Source organism: Copadichromis virginalis, linkage group LG14, assembly GCF_057382275.1.
Source record: "Copadichromis virginalis isolate Kocher_CV1m ecotype Utaka linkage group LG14, C_Virginalis_male_GT1.1, whole genome shotgun sequence".
NCBI lineage: Eukaryota > Metazoa > Chordata > Actinopteri > Cichliformes > Cichlidae > Copadichromis > Copadichromis virginalis.
The window spans coordinates 26,010,433-26,024,955 of record NC_140631.1 but is presented as its reverse complement, the minus strand read 5'-3'; the positions used below and the strand labels follow the sequence as shown (position 1 = coordinate 26,024,955).

The 14,523-nt window shown below is 39.6% G+C and overlaps 1 protein-coding gene across 1 annotated transcript; it reads left to right on the top strand.

Annotated features, from left to right (window-relative positions):
• Positions 1 to 1,930: 1,930 nt before the first annotated feature.
• Positions 1,931 to 14,155, top strand: calm3a (calmodulin 3a (phosphorylase kinase, delta)). Its single transcript, XM_085430156.1, has 6 exons — positions 1,931 to 2,162; positions 10,610 to 10,640; positions 11,066 to 11,209; positions 11,588 to 11,694; positions 12,051 to 12,186; positions 12,365 to 14,155. The coding sequence occupies exons 1-6, from the start codon at positions 2,160 to 2,162 to the stop codon at positions 12,391 to 12,393; spliced, it is 450 nt and encodes a 149-aa protein (XP_085286282.1). The 5' UTR covers positions 1,931 to 2,159; the 3' UTR covers positions 12,394 to 14,155.
• Positions 14,156 to 14,523: the final 368 nt, after the last annotated feature.

Below are 14,523 nucleotides of genomic sequence, written 5' to 3'. Positions count from 1 at the left end.
CAAAAGATACAGGTAAGCAGATGTGTCATTGGATAATGGCAGGTCATCCTGAAACAATCAAAATCAGAATCAAAATACTTTATTAATCCCTAAGGAAATAATGTCGGGGGGGTGCCAGAGGGAGTGTTCGCCCAGGGCGCCAAACAGGCTAGGACCGCCACTGAGTCCATCCTTAGTCCATCCGAATCTCTGAAGCTCCCGCAGATTTAATAACCTTCTGGCATGAGTTTACCACACAGATTTTCAATAGGATTCAAGTGAGGTCTTTGCGCAGGTCACTCCATAACGTTCACTTTGATCTCCAGGAGGTAGTTCTCCACCAGAAACAACATATTTTTGGATCATTGGCAGACAGACTGGAAGGCAAAGTGACAACCAAACAGTTTACTGCAGATTCTTTAAGGTTGTCTTTCAAAATCTTCACATATCCTTCTTTCTTCATGATTCCAAGTTCTACACGCACTGAAGCATCCCCACATCATAATACTCCCACCACCAGGTTTCACTGTAGCAATGGTGTTCTTTGGGTTGAATGCATCTTCATCTTTCTTCAAAGATAAGCAACACCTTTATGGCCATAGAGTTCTAGTTTCGTCTCATCTGATCAAAAGATGTATTTCTAGCATGCGTAATCTTTCTCCAGGTTATCCTTAACATACTTCAGTCTAGCTTGAAGATGTCTCTTCTGCAGAAGTGGAATTTTTCTTGGTCTGCAACCTCAGATTCCATTTCTGTGCAACACATATTTAGATGGATACATATTGTCAGGCATGAGAAAAACTGTAATTGGTAATTGGGAAAAAAAAAACAGGTTTTAAAATGGGAACATCACTGTCTTTGTCTTTGTTATTGTCGTCAGCAGATAGTCTGAATTATGGAACATTTGTTACTGAATCACTGTCAGTACATTTATAGAAAGATATTCATAATCTTTAAATTGTGCATTGTGGTTTAAGCGATTGATTTCTTTTAGACTGTTCTCGATGTTTGTTTTGAAGGAAGGAAGGTTCAGGGCTGAAGCAATCAGCATCATGGGCTCATCCGGTTAGAATAAGAAAAAGCAGCCATCTAATTCAGAATTATTCTCAGGGTTCTCCTTTTATTCTCAAATAAATAAGGCAAAGAAGGAAGGAAACAAAGACACACATGGACTGCCACAGCTCAGCTGCCGCCCCGTGTGGAAGTGAAGAAAGAGTGAGCCAAAAGTGAATGCAGTCCTTATATAATGTGTGACATATAATGTGTGACAGGTGAGTGCAATCGAGGACAAGCACCACACCCAATCAAAGGTGAGAGAACTAAACAAGGTGCATCTGGTGAAGTGAGTGGGTGTGCTGGGATGTGCTAAAAGGTGGGTCTCTACAACAATGTTACTAAGTCATTCATTTGTGTGTTGGAAGTTTTTCTGGGGTCTTCAGACACACTAATACTTTTGTCCAATTTGTATATGCGATTTGATTTGATCAAGAATCTTGGACAAGAGAAAAAGACATTTTGGAAGGTGTTCTGAAGACCTATTTTGGATTTGAGATCATGTTTTGGAGTATTTTGTCCCAGGACAAGTCTAATTTCAACCACAAATGTCTATTTTAGTATTTTTTGCACGAATGGTTTTTAAATTAATGAGCGGTACAGAAATTGCCCTGTAATTTTAAAATGGCCCATTAGTATTGTGTTCAGTATGATCACTGGAACACTCTTTTCTCCCATAGACTGTTTATGAGACGTGGTAATGGGGCTAGTATCTTTGCGCGGTTTGATTTTGTAAAGCAGCAAAAATTGTGGTTTGCTCTTTGTTAAGTGTCAAATAATTATTAGGCGATAAACAGTGAATGATTACCGCAACAGAACGAGCTTTTTAATGCTCGTGTATTTCCATTTTGACAGTGGATTCAGTGGGACTAAAACGTACAAGACAGCGGCGGAGGGATACACGGCTGTCAAACTGTGGTACAGCACGTCGCTGGTTTAGGTTTCCGGGCAACTCTGCTGCAACAGAAGGATACTGTCTACACAGATTTCCCGAAGCATTTCTTATACTTAAAGTCCTGTTTTATTTTATTGTTCTATTTGAGTAAGTGATCCCTAAGTAAATAAAATACAAGTCATTTAACTGAGCTTTTTTTCATCTTCACGGAGCTTGAAAAGTCAACGGGACGATGGTAAGTGTAAGCTAGCTAACGTAAGCTAGCTAGCCTTAGCTATGAATCGTTTAAATCGTAATGTCCTCATGCGACACTTTAATGCGTAATATAATCGTAAATGCATACGGTCTGAAGCAATAAAGCATATTCCGGCTTCCCTTCACAATGGCATTTATAATATTGGCAAACTGCAGAAAAATCCCACACCTGACGTGCATACAACGCTCTTTTTTTCATCATTTTATCGTCTATATATCGCAATTTTCGATCGGTGGTTTTATGTGTGCTTAACAGCTGACGAGATAGAAGAGAAGAGAAACGTTTTATTTATTAGTGTCTGCCAAATGCGCAGCACACACGCTGTATTGCGAGAGGACACAAACGGCCTGTTTAATGCTCAAATGTATCACCATTCATTCGGTTGATTAGCAGAGTTGTTGATGATGTGGTTGCAGTCCCCGAGCTTGGACAGATATTTGTGGCATTTGGTTTTTGGGTTGTTGTTGGGGTTTTTTTGTTTTGTTTTTTTGCTCACTTATTTATTTATTGGTTCGCTTGGACTCGAGAGTGGGCGTGGTGCCGGTGAAGGTGCTGTGTAAAAATAGACCGTCCAGTGTGAATGTGATCTTTACCCATCTCGTTAATCTTGCGAGAAAGACATTGGGACTCTGAGTAACTGTCATTTTCGACATGCCACATAAGGTGCTGCAGCACGGACAGTATCTGTGTTAGCCACATCAGCAGGGTGTTTTGAACGGACTCGGACATGCGCAACAAGCGAGAAAAGGGGTCGTATTCAACCACCGATTGGGGTTACATAAGAATACGGCTCACAGGTAGCAACACTTGTTTGTCATATTGCAAAGCTTTCAGCAAGGCGCTGCAACAATTTGGGAATAGATTCAGTACCACCATGACACCATGTCCTGCGTTACGTATTGCGCCATAACGTTGAACCGCATTCTGCTTCTGCTGAATGATCCTCTTTTCCACCCCTCCTTTCTCGCCTCCCTTCCCCCCGCATTGAACCAAGCATCCCTGGTGCAGTCGGCTGTCAGGACCCGCAGTGTACCCTCCAAGATGGGATCTAACTATTTTAAATACTTCTAATATATACTTGCATGTGAATATCTGTATCATATCTTATCATGTGTCGTCTGTTGTTCATCTGCATTCTGTAAGAGAGCAGGCGAATGGAGTCCCTTGCGGTCTTTGCCAAGTAAGGAAACTTGGACAGCTACAAAATCCAATTTATTCACATGCTGCTCAAACACCATTTGCAAATATGATTAACTGGCTGCACTTCAGAAAAATATTGTCAACATAAGAATATATGACATGCTCTGTGGGGTACTGATGAGTTGAAAGCAAGCAGTACTTTTTACAGCAGCTGTATAAATCCTCCAGCTGTGCTCTGATCCAGACACTGCTTGCTTCAGCAACACTGAATTGGTTGGCAGTGAGCAGACTGGATACTCTGCAGTCTGCCATGCTCCCTTCTGCCTACCCCCCTTCCCCTTAAATGGGTGACTCATTGAAATTGACTTGAATGCATGGCATTACCACCACCACCGCAGAAATTTTGCTACAGAAATGTTGGCTTTAATCTGTTTGGTTTTGAAAAAGCAAGTTCATTTGTCCATTATCTGTGGTGCAAGAGCATGTGGATACAGTGAAAACATGTTTATTCGAGGCATTAGCTCAACAGCAAATGCACAGTGAGTCCTTAGGCAGTATTACATATAGCATTATCAGCTTATCCCCATCAACGAATTAGTGTCAGTGCTAAATTGTTGCAGACTCTAATGGTCTGTTTTATGCAGCAGGTATTTCAGTTTTCTAACAAACATCCTGAAGGAATATGCAAAGCAGAAGGCACATTCAAAGGGTTTAATCTGTTTTTTGTTTTGTTAACATAATGTATTTTTTTATTTTATTTTATTTTTTTTAATTAAAAAATTTTTTTTAAAGAGTCGAGGAGGTGGTTAGTTGCGGTGATATTCAGTGTGCTACATTGGCGACCCTGTTCGTGTCTCACTAATTATAGCAGGCGTGTGTATTTCGGGCTGTGGAGTATTTATACCAGTCCCTCATCGCACTTTCTCAGCCTGAAGTGAGCATGTTGACTGACTTGGACAGGCCTGATAAGGCTTCACATGGAGCGCACAATTATGTCTCAGATGAACTTGAAGAATGAATTTGTGTTACATGAGTTTAAATTCCTTGTTTGATTAATGAATTTATTTTGTGTGTGTGTGTGTGTGTGTGTGTGTGTGTGTGTGTGAGAATGTGGTAAAAAAATATTGAACACTGTATGAATCAGCAGACACCCCACAATAAGAAATCACAATAATTCGGTCATGATACAATATTATTGTGATTTTTAACCATTTGCAACTTTGCATTAACACATACTGCCATTTTTCTTCTTTTTTCAAATGAGTATTTTTTTTCCTCAAAGTTAATTTGTTTGTATTTTTTATTTTATTTTTTTATCCAATAAAAAAGTTATCTCACTTCAGTTTTCTATTGGTGGGGGTGGGGGGTCAGGCATACAAGCACTGTTATAGTTAGACATTCCTATTTAACTATTAAATGTACTCTCAGTAACCTTCTTGTTCTGTTGTAATCTAACTAGAATACAGCCGGTAGGCAGCCAGTCGAGTCCCCTCGAGTTGTGCTCGTTGACAAAGGCTCATTCAGACTGATAGCAATTTTTTGGCAATCTGTCTTCATTTACAAATTAAATAAGTCATTTACAAACCTTAAGTAATTTTTCTGAGAGTGATTGAATACTGGCCAAGTCAGACTGAGACTGCAGAAACTCCAGTGTTGGATTTTAGGTTGAGCCGATTTAATGCAAGTTTGCTCGGCTAACAATATCTCAAGATGGTGGAGCTCTCTTGTTTCTAGTATTCCCAGAATATTTTCATTTAGTTATTAACAATTATTATTACATGAGTTCAAACAATATTTCTTTAATTTACATACATTTGTATGTGAAAATGTGAACACATCTACAGTTTAAGTTTATTGTAAAGCTTTTTATGCTGTATTAACATAGTTTTATCTAGGTCATAGGTAATGGCCGGGTCCAGCTGCCAGAAAATACTGCAGTCTGTTTTGAATTAGTTTGTCTAAATTGCATTTGGATTGGCAGAGCCTGTGTACACAGTGGAGCCTGATGCACATGTTCTCCATTTTGCCTGCTGGAAATTCTTTGTTTTTCTTTGAAAAATGATTGTTTTCAGGGTTTTTATATCAATCCAGAAGTGATTTAATTTGTTACTGCTTAGTCATTTCTTTTCCAAAAATATGAGAAACGGCTGTTTCATTTGTCTTTCTTTTCGTTTCTTGTTTATGAAATTTCATCATTTTCCCCATCAAGTTTAAGACCAGTTGAAAAATGGCAAAAAAATCATATTTTGCATGGTTGGATCTTAACAAGGTTCCAAGTAGAGTTTCAGTGTGCAACAAGAAGAAATAGGAGTGAGACAAAAAATTTTTTGAGCATGCAATTTATTGAAAACCACGCTTAAACTGAAACAGGCTGTTTTACAGCTCATCAAAAGTTTAGCCTTAAAAAGGCCAAATCTGTGCAAAAATGTGGATTCATTGTCATTTTCTGTCAGGTAGAAAATGTCACACCACCCTTCCAAAAGAACCGGAAACTACCCCAAAACAGAAATCGAAGTTCCAGACATGAACTCGGTAATGAGTAGGTCCACCATTATTGTTGGTCTCTTCAAAAATTCTTTGTGGCATGCTTAATGCAAGCGTTTCCATGAGTTGAGTGGGAACATTTCTTCAAGTGGTGAAGACAGCCTTATGACGGGCATCTACTGTCTGGAACTGTTGTCCATTTTTGTACATTTCCTTTACCATCCATCCCCAAAGGTTCTCAATTGAATTTAGATCCGGGGAACACGCAGGAGGGTCCAACAGAGTGATGTTATTGTCCTGGAAGAAGTCCCTTGTCCTGCAGGCATTGTGTGCTATAGCGTTGTCCTGTTGAAAAACCCAGTCGTTACCACACAGATGAGGGCCCTCAGTCATGAGGGAAGCTCTCTGTAACATCTGTACATAGGCGGCAGCCATTTGATGCCCCTGCACCTCCTGTGCTCTAGGGCTGTGCGATAGGACCAAAATCTCATATCCCGATATAAAACTTCTATCGTGCGATAACAATATAAATCACAAAAAATGTAATATTTCCTGTAAATTCTGTGAATCTCAGGTAGGTGAAGTGTTTCCAGCTGGGCGTCTTGTACCTGGAGTCGAGTGTTTTAACCGATGCATGAAACTACACATTTTTAGGCATAGGTTGTAACGGCCGCCGTTTTCTTTGTATTTATTACACACCGTGCTGCGGGGAAAGCCTGTTCTAACGTTTGAGTCTAAGGTTTATTTTTTTAGCACCTGACGACTCTTTTTTTGCTTCTCATCCGTCAATACTCTGCATACTTTTTCACGTGATTCCGTTTATTTTGAAAATTCTCAACAGGATCTTGAGCTTTCTTGTGAAAGGTTTATGTGGAAAATAAACAAGCGGACATGCGATGGTTTTACCTGGTCGTTGTTGCTAACGACAACCCATAAAAACAGGTGCTTGTCTGTCTGTAGTGTGGTTATATTAAATATAAGAGAAAGAGAGAACTTTAAGAAATTAATATAGCCACTACAGTGACCATCAAAACGATGAAAAAAATATTGCCGTTAACAGTTTATTTTGCGACACCACGAAACAAACGATAGCGTAAAATGAAACGATAGACGTTTTTATATCGTCATCCGATATATATCGTTATATCGAACAGCCCTAATGTGCTCCATATTTCCACTGAAGGAAAAAGCACCCCAGACCATTATGGCGCCGCCCTCCACTGTGGCGTGTAGAAAACATCTCAGGTGGATCTGCTTGTCATGCCAGTAATGTTGGAAATCATCAGGACCTTCAAGGTTAACTTTTTTCTCATCAGAGAATAAAACTTTCTTCCACCTTCAATGTCCCATGTTTGGTGCTTTCTTGCAAAGTCCAAACGGTCAGTTTTGTGGCATTCAAGGAGTAGGGATGGGTATTGTTTAGGTTTTATCCGATACCAATACCAAACCGGTACTTTTGAAACGGTGTCGGTGCTCGAACCGGTGCTTAAAGAATCAAGAACACAGACTTTGTCCAAAAACCTCTCATGTTTAGCTGTTTTTTGTAAAAAGATAACATTGTTATCCTTTTCTGCAGCTATAGGGCATATATGGTATCACTCTTGGCTGGAAGCAGTGCTTAAACAATGGAAAAAAACACCAACTTTGTCCAAAAACCTCTCATGTTTAGCTGTTTCCCACTTTTTCTTTGGTCATTTTAGCCTTTTTGGCCAGGGTGAAGGGAGTATCTGCCATCAAACAAGAAGACAGCCGCATGTAACTACGACGGTCTTTGCTAGTTCACCTTACATGCATTAATTTGATAACGTGGTTAGCCTACTCAACGTAAATTACACACAAACAACATTAAGCTGCTCGCCCAGAGAGGAACGGCTGCTGCTGCCATCATCATCTGTCATCATTTCTGCTACACGGCAGGGCTAGGAGCCAGGACTCTCCTCTTCGGGTTCAAGTTGCTGACTCCGGGTCGATAACAGGCACCACACCCGCAGTAGATGTGCTCGGTGTGAGGTCTCGCAGCAAGCTATCAAATAGGGTGCATTTCTCGGCTTTTAAAAAAACGCTATGCGCCACCATGTGTTTCATCAGATTTGAGGAGTTACCTCCTTTGCACAGTATTACAGTATCAGCATAATAGCACTTGTTGCAGGCTGCTGAGTTTGCATCTTTTGCTGTGAAGTACAGCCAGACTTTTGACCGTTTCGCCTTGGGCATTTTTAATCTGTAGCCATAATGGCACCGGATATCGGTACCCATCTCTATCAAGGAGATGAGGCCTTTGAAGACGTTTTTTGTGTTTGTGGCCCTTCAGTCTCAGATGCTGTCTGATGGTTATGGGGCTGCAGTCAGCACCAGCATTGGCCTTAATTTGGGTCAAGGATCGTCCAGTGTCTTGACAGACAGCCAGTTGGATCCTCCGGCTCAGTGCTGGTGAAATTCTTTTGGGTCCTTTCACTTGACTTTTTTGTTCCATAACCATCAGGATCATTTAAGAAATTCCAAATGACTGTCTTACTGCGTCCCAGCTCAGCAGCAATGACGTGGTGCGAGAGACGCTGTTTATGCAGTTCAACAACCTGACCAGGGGTCCGTTCTTCGTACCTCACTTACTACATCCAAGATCAAATGACACATCCAAGATCAAATCATCGCGCTAACTTTGAGCTCGCTATCCCGGTTCTCCAAACACACCTGTTGTTGACGATTAGTATAGCTGGATGAAGTAATGTGAGATCACTGGGTGGCTTAACAGGGGCTACGCATCGATAGTAGAAACATTGATCGGCAACCCTTTGATTGGTTGGCGAAAATGTCAAAGGAGCGCGCTCGGTATTTTTCGGCAGCAGAGCAAGAACTCTTGATTGAGGGATTTCAGGAGTTTCAGAGTTTAATTAAAACGCAAGGGAACGCTGCAAAAGCAAGGAGAGAGGGCTGGCAGAAAGTTGCTGACAAATTAAACTAGTAAGTAATTTATTAATAATAATAATAATAATAATAATAATAATAATAATCATCGATTGGATTTATATAGCGCTTTTCAAGGCACCCAAAGCGCTTTACAATGCCACTATTCAGTCACTCTCACATTCATACACTGGTGGAGGCAGCTACAGTTGTAGCCACAGCTGCCCTGGGGCAGACTGACAGAAGCCAGGCTGCCATATCGCGCCATCGGCCCCTCTGGCCAACACCAGTAGGCGGTAGGGTAAATTTATTATATTATATTACATTATATCCTCTTTCACATTAGAGCCACAACAGGACCCACTAGAACATGGGAACAAGTAAAAGTGAAATATAAGAATATTCTACAGAATGGTAATATTTATCACTTATATTGCTTTTAGTCTCTTGAAAAGAGACCCTGAAATAATCAGTTTGTTTGTTTATAACAGCAACCAAGAAAAGGGCAGAGCAAAAAAAGACAGGTGGTGGTCCTGCACCTCCTCGTCAACAAGTTGGTTAAGTAAATAATACCCTCACGGGAAAATGAGCACACTGTCGCGCTGAGCTAAAGGATCCTGTCTGTCCCGCAATATACGCGGAATTCTGAAAACTCTCCTTATCAATCTTGCACCTTCCGCAATGGGTGGCTCGCGTATACGGACAGGACATGGCTGCGACCGACTTCCCAAATCCACCTTCGCTTTTATAGCCGTGGTCTCTCATCTTGATTACACGAAGTAATTTACTATTACTACTCTAAAATATGAATTACATCTGAAATAATCAAATACATGAAATAGAATGATTAATAGTACATTTCCCTTTTTTTAGGAAATGACCTAAAAAAACCCAAAGAAAGAAACAACAAAGGCAACATTTTACAACTTCAACCTAAAGCGCTCTATCTATGCAAGATAGCATGGGTGCTCTGTAGGAGTAAAGTCAGTTTCAGTCCACTTCTGTATCTGTATGGAATCAATAAAAGAATCAAATACTGCATTATCTTTAGTTACATTGATAATATTTATTTATGGTAAAACAGTGGTAAAATATCGCTGTTGCTTTCGTATAAATGAAGCGGACATACCTGAGTGGCTGGGATCTAATCTTGTTTACATAAAGTAAGCCTGCTCCCGAGCAGGTTTACGCTTACGGATCTGTTGCTATGACAGCAAGTCCCGGATGAGCTTCGGGGAACCGAACGATCCAAGATCACGCGAAATCGTCAACAATCAAATCCAGCTAACTTACTTAGCGAGGTACGAAGAACGGACCCCAGGGTTCAGAAAGGGAATGTTTATTTGCATTGCCATCAGAACGTCATGACAGTGTGACATTTTCTGTCTGACAGAAAATGACAATGAATCCACATGTTGAAGCTCTACTTGGAACCTTGTTAAGATGCCAAATATGATTTTTAATTTGTTTTTATTATCATTATTATTATTATTTATTTATTTTTTTTTTGCCATTTTTCAAGTGGTCTTAAACTTTTGACCAGGACTGTATATGTACATATATTTATGTCTAAAGTATATTTCCTCTACCTTGTATAATGTATATTTTCTTCAGTTGTTTGCATAGTATTGTTGTTCTTAGGCATGATGCAGCTGTGTCTATATAACTGCCCTCTCTACTGTGCTGTTGTAACAGTGTGAATTTCCTGTCTCTGGGATTTAAATGCTGTCTTATCTTATTTGCCTAGTCCTGATATAAGTTGAACTTGCCATTAAAAACTGTATTTCTTGAATACAATGCACGATTTAATAATTGTAAATGGTGGCAGGGTTGAAAAAGAGGTTATTTCCATGCTGAAGCATCAGTGTTTTATCAGTGTCTTTTTCCCTTTTCAACAGGCTGATCAGCTGACTGAGGAGCAGATTGCTGGTGAGTGCATACCTTAACCAAGCCTTTTTGACTTGTTTTAGGTTTAGCAACACCTAATTTCTCCAACAAACCTTAGAAACTAGGCTCTCAGAGATTATACAAGATGTGCAGGTCTATGGGATTGTATGCTAATTATGGTCCCATACTATTAACTAGATAATTGCATTCAATTTGTTTTCCCTAGGTATAAAATCAGACCCTGGGTAATGAGAAGCAGCAGGGTTTTGAGTCAGGTGTCCTAGAAATGCTTGCATGTCTACATTAAAGCTGCAGTGCTTTGTATTCAGCCTGTGCTCTTCTTATCAGGGGTTGTCTGTTCAGTGTCCCAGTTGTTGCAAATGCACTGACTATTGTGTATAGTCAGTGAATGTTCATTGGATTCAGTCTTCATTACAACTCACAGTTCTCTTTCTGCAAATGTACAGAGTTCAAGGAGGCCTTCTCACTGTTTGATAAGGATGGCGATGGTACAATTACTACCAAAGAGCTCGGGACTGTCATGCGCTCTTTGGGACAGAATCCTACAGAGGCTGAGCTGCAGGACATGATCAATGAAGTAGATGCTGATGGTGAGATCAAACTAACATGCACAAGAGCTTGAAGTTGCATTACTTTTGAGAAAGCTCTTCATGAAGAGAATTCTTTTGTCATTCAAGAATTTAGTGACTGGCATAAATGCAGATCCTGATATCTGAGATGGCATAACTTGTTTCTGTTCTCTCTGTATAGATGTGTGTAGATTGAATCTAGTCTTTGTTGTTTTTGTTGCCTTGTCTGTTGTGATTAATAAAAATGATGTGCATTTCCTTTTATACTTTGAACTACCTTGCATTGTCATAAGCTAATTTTCCTGATCTGATTTTGAGTTTTTCTGGTAAATTACACGGTGATAACACTTTTTTTCTGGTTTGTTATTTGTTTTTGTTTTATTTATTTATTTTATTAAGGTAATGGTACAATTGACTTTCCTGAGTTTCTGACAATGATGGCCAGGAAGATGAAAGATACAGACAGTGAGGAGGAGATCAGAGAAGCCTTCAGAGTCTTTGACAAGGTAAAGTAGGAGTAAAGTGGAAATATTTAATTAGACTATTCAGCAAAAGGAGAGCCTCTGTATTTGTTAGAAATGACTTTGATCCATGATGATGGCTAGACAAAAGAGTGAAAAATGTCTGCATAAGCGATATTCTGGAGCGTTTCTGTCTTTCTGCTAGCCGGACTATTATATTAAGCGTCACAAACACACAAATATTGAACATTTAGCTCAATAGACTTCCTAAATCAGGATCTCGACATCACAGGTGAAGGGAATAGCCTTGTCTCTGGCGCTATGGTATCTGTAGACACACACCTGCCTGTAAACATAGAAGACACCAAGCTAACTTTCTGCTTTTGTTTTGCCACCTGTAGGATGGTAACGGGTACATCAGTGCAGCAGAGCTTCGGCACGTCATGACCAACCTGGGTGAGAAGCTCACTGATGAGGAGGTGGACGAGATGATACGCGAGGCCGACATTGATGGAGATGGTCAGGTCAACTACGAGGGTGAGATTTTAGTTATTAACCACCATACTTTTTGTGAGTCTGCAAATGTGAAAATCTACAAGTTTGTGTGTATGCACTTATTTTTTTTCCATCTGGTAATGGTGCTGTTACAGTTAGTTATTTGTTCATTATTTAACGTAACTTTAAATGTTGCTTTCTGTTCTTTTGTTTTCCACAGAGTTTGTCCAGATGATGACAGCCAAGTGAAGAGAAATTTGAAATTTCTTTTAACGTTGCTTATCCTCTAAGATCACTGTCAAATATGTCAAATATACCAAAAAAAAGAACAATTCTCAAATGATAAATTTACCCTCCCCTCCAGAAAAAAAATCATTTATCTAAACCGTTTGCAAATTGTGCTTTAGTGCATCCAGCTACTTCTAAGGTATCTGTTTCATCACCACCAGAACAGAATAATCCCTAGAGAAGTTAATGGACCAAGCTTTAAGAGGGCCAAAGCCCCTGGTACTTCAGACCAAGATTCTGCTGAGTCACCCTGCTCCTGATTAATTTAGAGGAAAGCGCAACATCGTAAAAGGCAGAGGGATAGGAACCTATGCCACGGTTCATGTAGAGAAGTTGGCTTTTCAATTCTTACCTGATAGTCTTGAACAAAGAAAATCGACTCTCTTGCACCAGTGGTGACTCTCCAAATACTGAATTGAGTACTCTTCTTGCATGCACCCTTTCTGTGACTGTCTCTCGTGACAACAAGGAAGCTCTGATCTTGTCAGAGGTAGTGTTCAGGTTGTGTACACACTGGAGGTATATACATAAATATATAGCTATATATCTGTAAAAAATTTGTGTCACTATTGATTATTGCAAGAGCAAATAGTTGCAATGTAGGGTGTTTATTGGTGCTCTGCTGGAGATGAGCATTCTTATAACCTTGAAGAGTTCGAACGAAAACGAGGGACTGAAAATTGCTGGATGGTTTTTCTTTTTTTCTTTGTTTGTTTTCCTCAGTTGGATGTTATTTTGTATTGTTTTGAGTCGTGGGTTTTACGTTGCACTGATTGAAGACGGGAGTGTGTTGAATTGCTTCAGGATGATTATTGGGAAAACACACTTGAGGACTGCAGTTGATACATTTGTTCTGCAAACAGATATCCTGATGATGCAATATTGATGTAACGCTTTATAAATGTGTTCTCAAATATTAATGTATTGCTGACGAACTTTGGTCACAAATTATATCTATATAAGTGTATCGTTAAATTTGCAATGCCTATTGTTGTAGTAAATGATCTGTGACATGTTTTCTCTTCGGTTTTGAAATGTGCCATAATACTCTTAAAAAAAAAAGAAAAAAAAAAACCTTCAACCTTCTTGCAAGACCTGTAGTTCTTTAGAATAGAAAAACTCTACTTAATATAATAATATAAAAATACATGCAGTTCATCATATTTGCACTTTGGTATAAACCATGTGGTTGTTTAAAAAAATGGAGGACAAAAAAAGTTTTGTTTTAAAAGAAGAAAAAGAAACCAAATGTCACTGTTGCTGCTGCTATAACAACATGTTTCACTCATTGTCCTTGTTGTTGTCTGATCTTCAATTTATAGTCCGGTGATTCAACCTCCAGTCGGCTTGCTGTTTTACTAAACCGAATACATTCAGTGTATACTGACACATACTGCTTGTGGTGGGGGGGTGATGTGTTTCATTGAGGCTTTCATATGGGGAATGAAATGGGTTTGTAGCAACGACTTCAGCTTTAGATGTGCAGTTGGTTTCAGTGTTAGGTTTTTGAACAGTTGGCTAAATTTAAGCTGGGGAATCTTGTGATTTCCTCAATGTGTGAAACTTAATATACTGCTCTGTTTGAGGCGTACTAATTGGTTACATTTGAGTCAGATGTTTGGAAGTAAATGGTTATTGGACTGTTAATTTCTGAAGGTGTGTCCAGTATGGAAAGATGTGATATATTTTCCATAAATCAATAAATTGACTGAGCTTTACTTCACCTGCATTTCCTTGACATGTTTATTCTAAAATTAGTCATTAATGAAACAGACATCCTTTTGTTTCTTCTTTTTTGTAACTGTTCACAAATTCCCATAATGTTGCAATACACTCCCCCGTCCAGTGCTTCTGTGTTAGAAAGGAGACTCTTCCAGATGGCCTCAGACTGGGTCAGGGCAGGTCAGCCTAGGTCTTCACTCTAGAAACTATCCTGGGCAGAGGCTATATTTGGCAGCTCATGAGATTGCTGCAGGAGCCTGTGCTAATCCAGGTCAGCAAGGGTCACGACCCCTCACACAGTCTAAATGCAAAAAGCCTTTCTTGTTGAGAGGCAAGATCAAGAGCCAATAGAACAGCGTTTTATCTGGG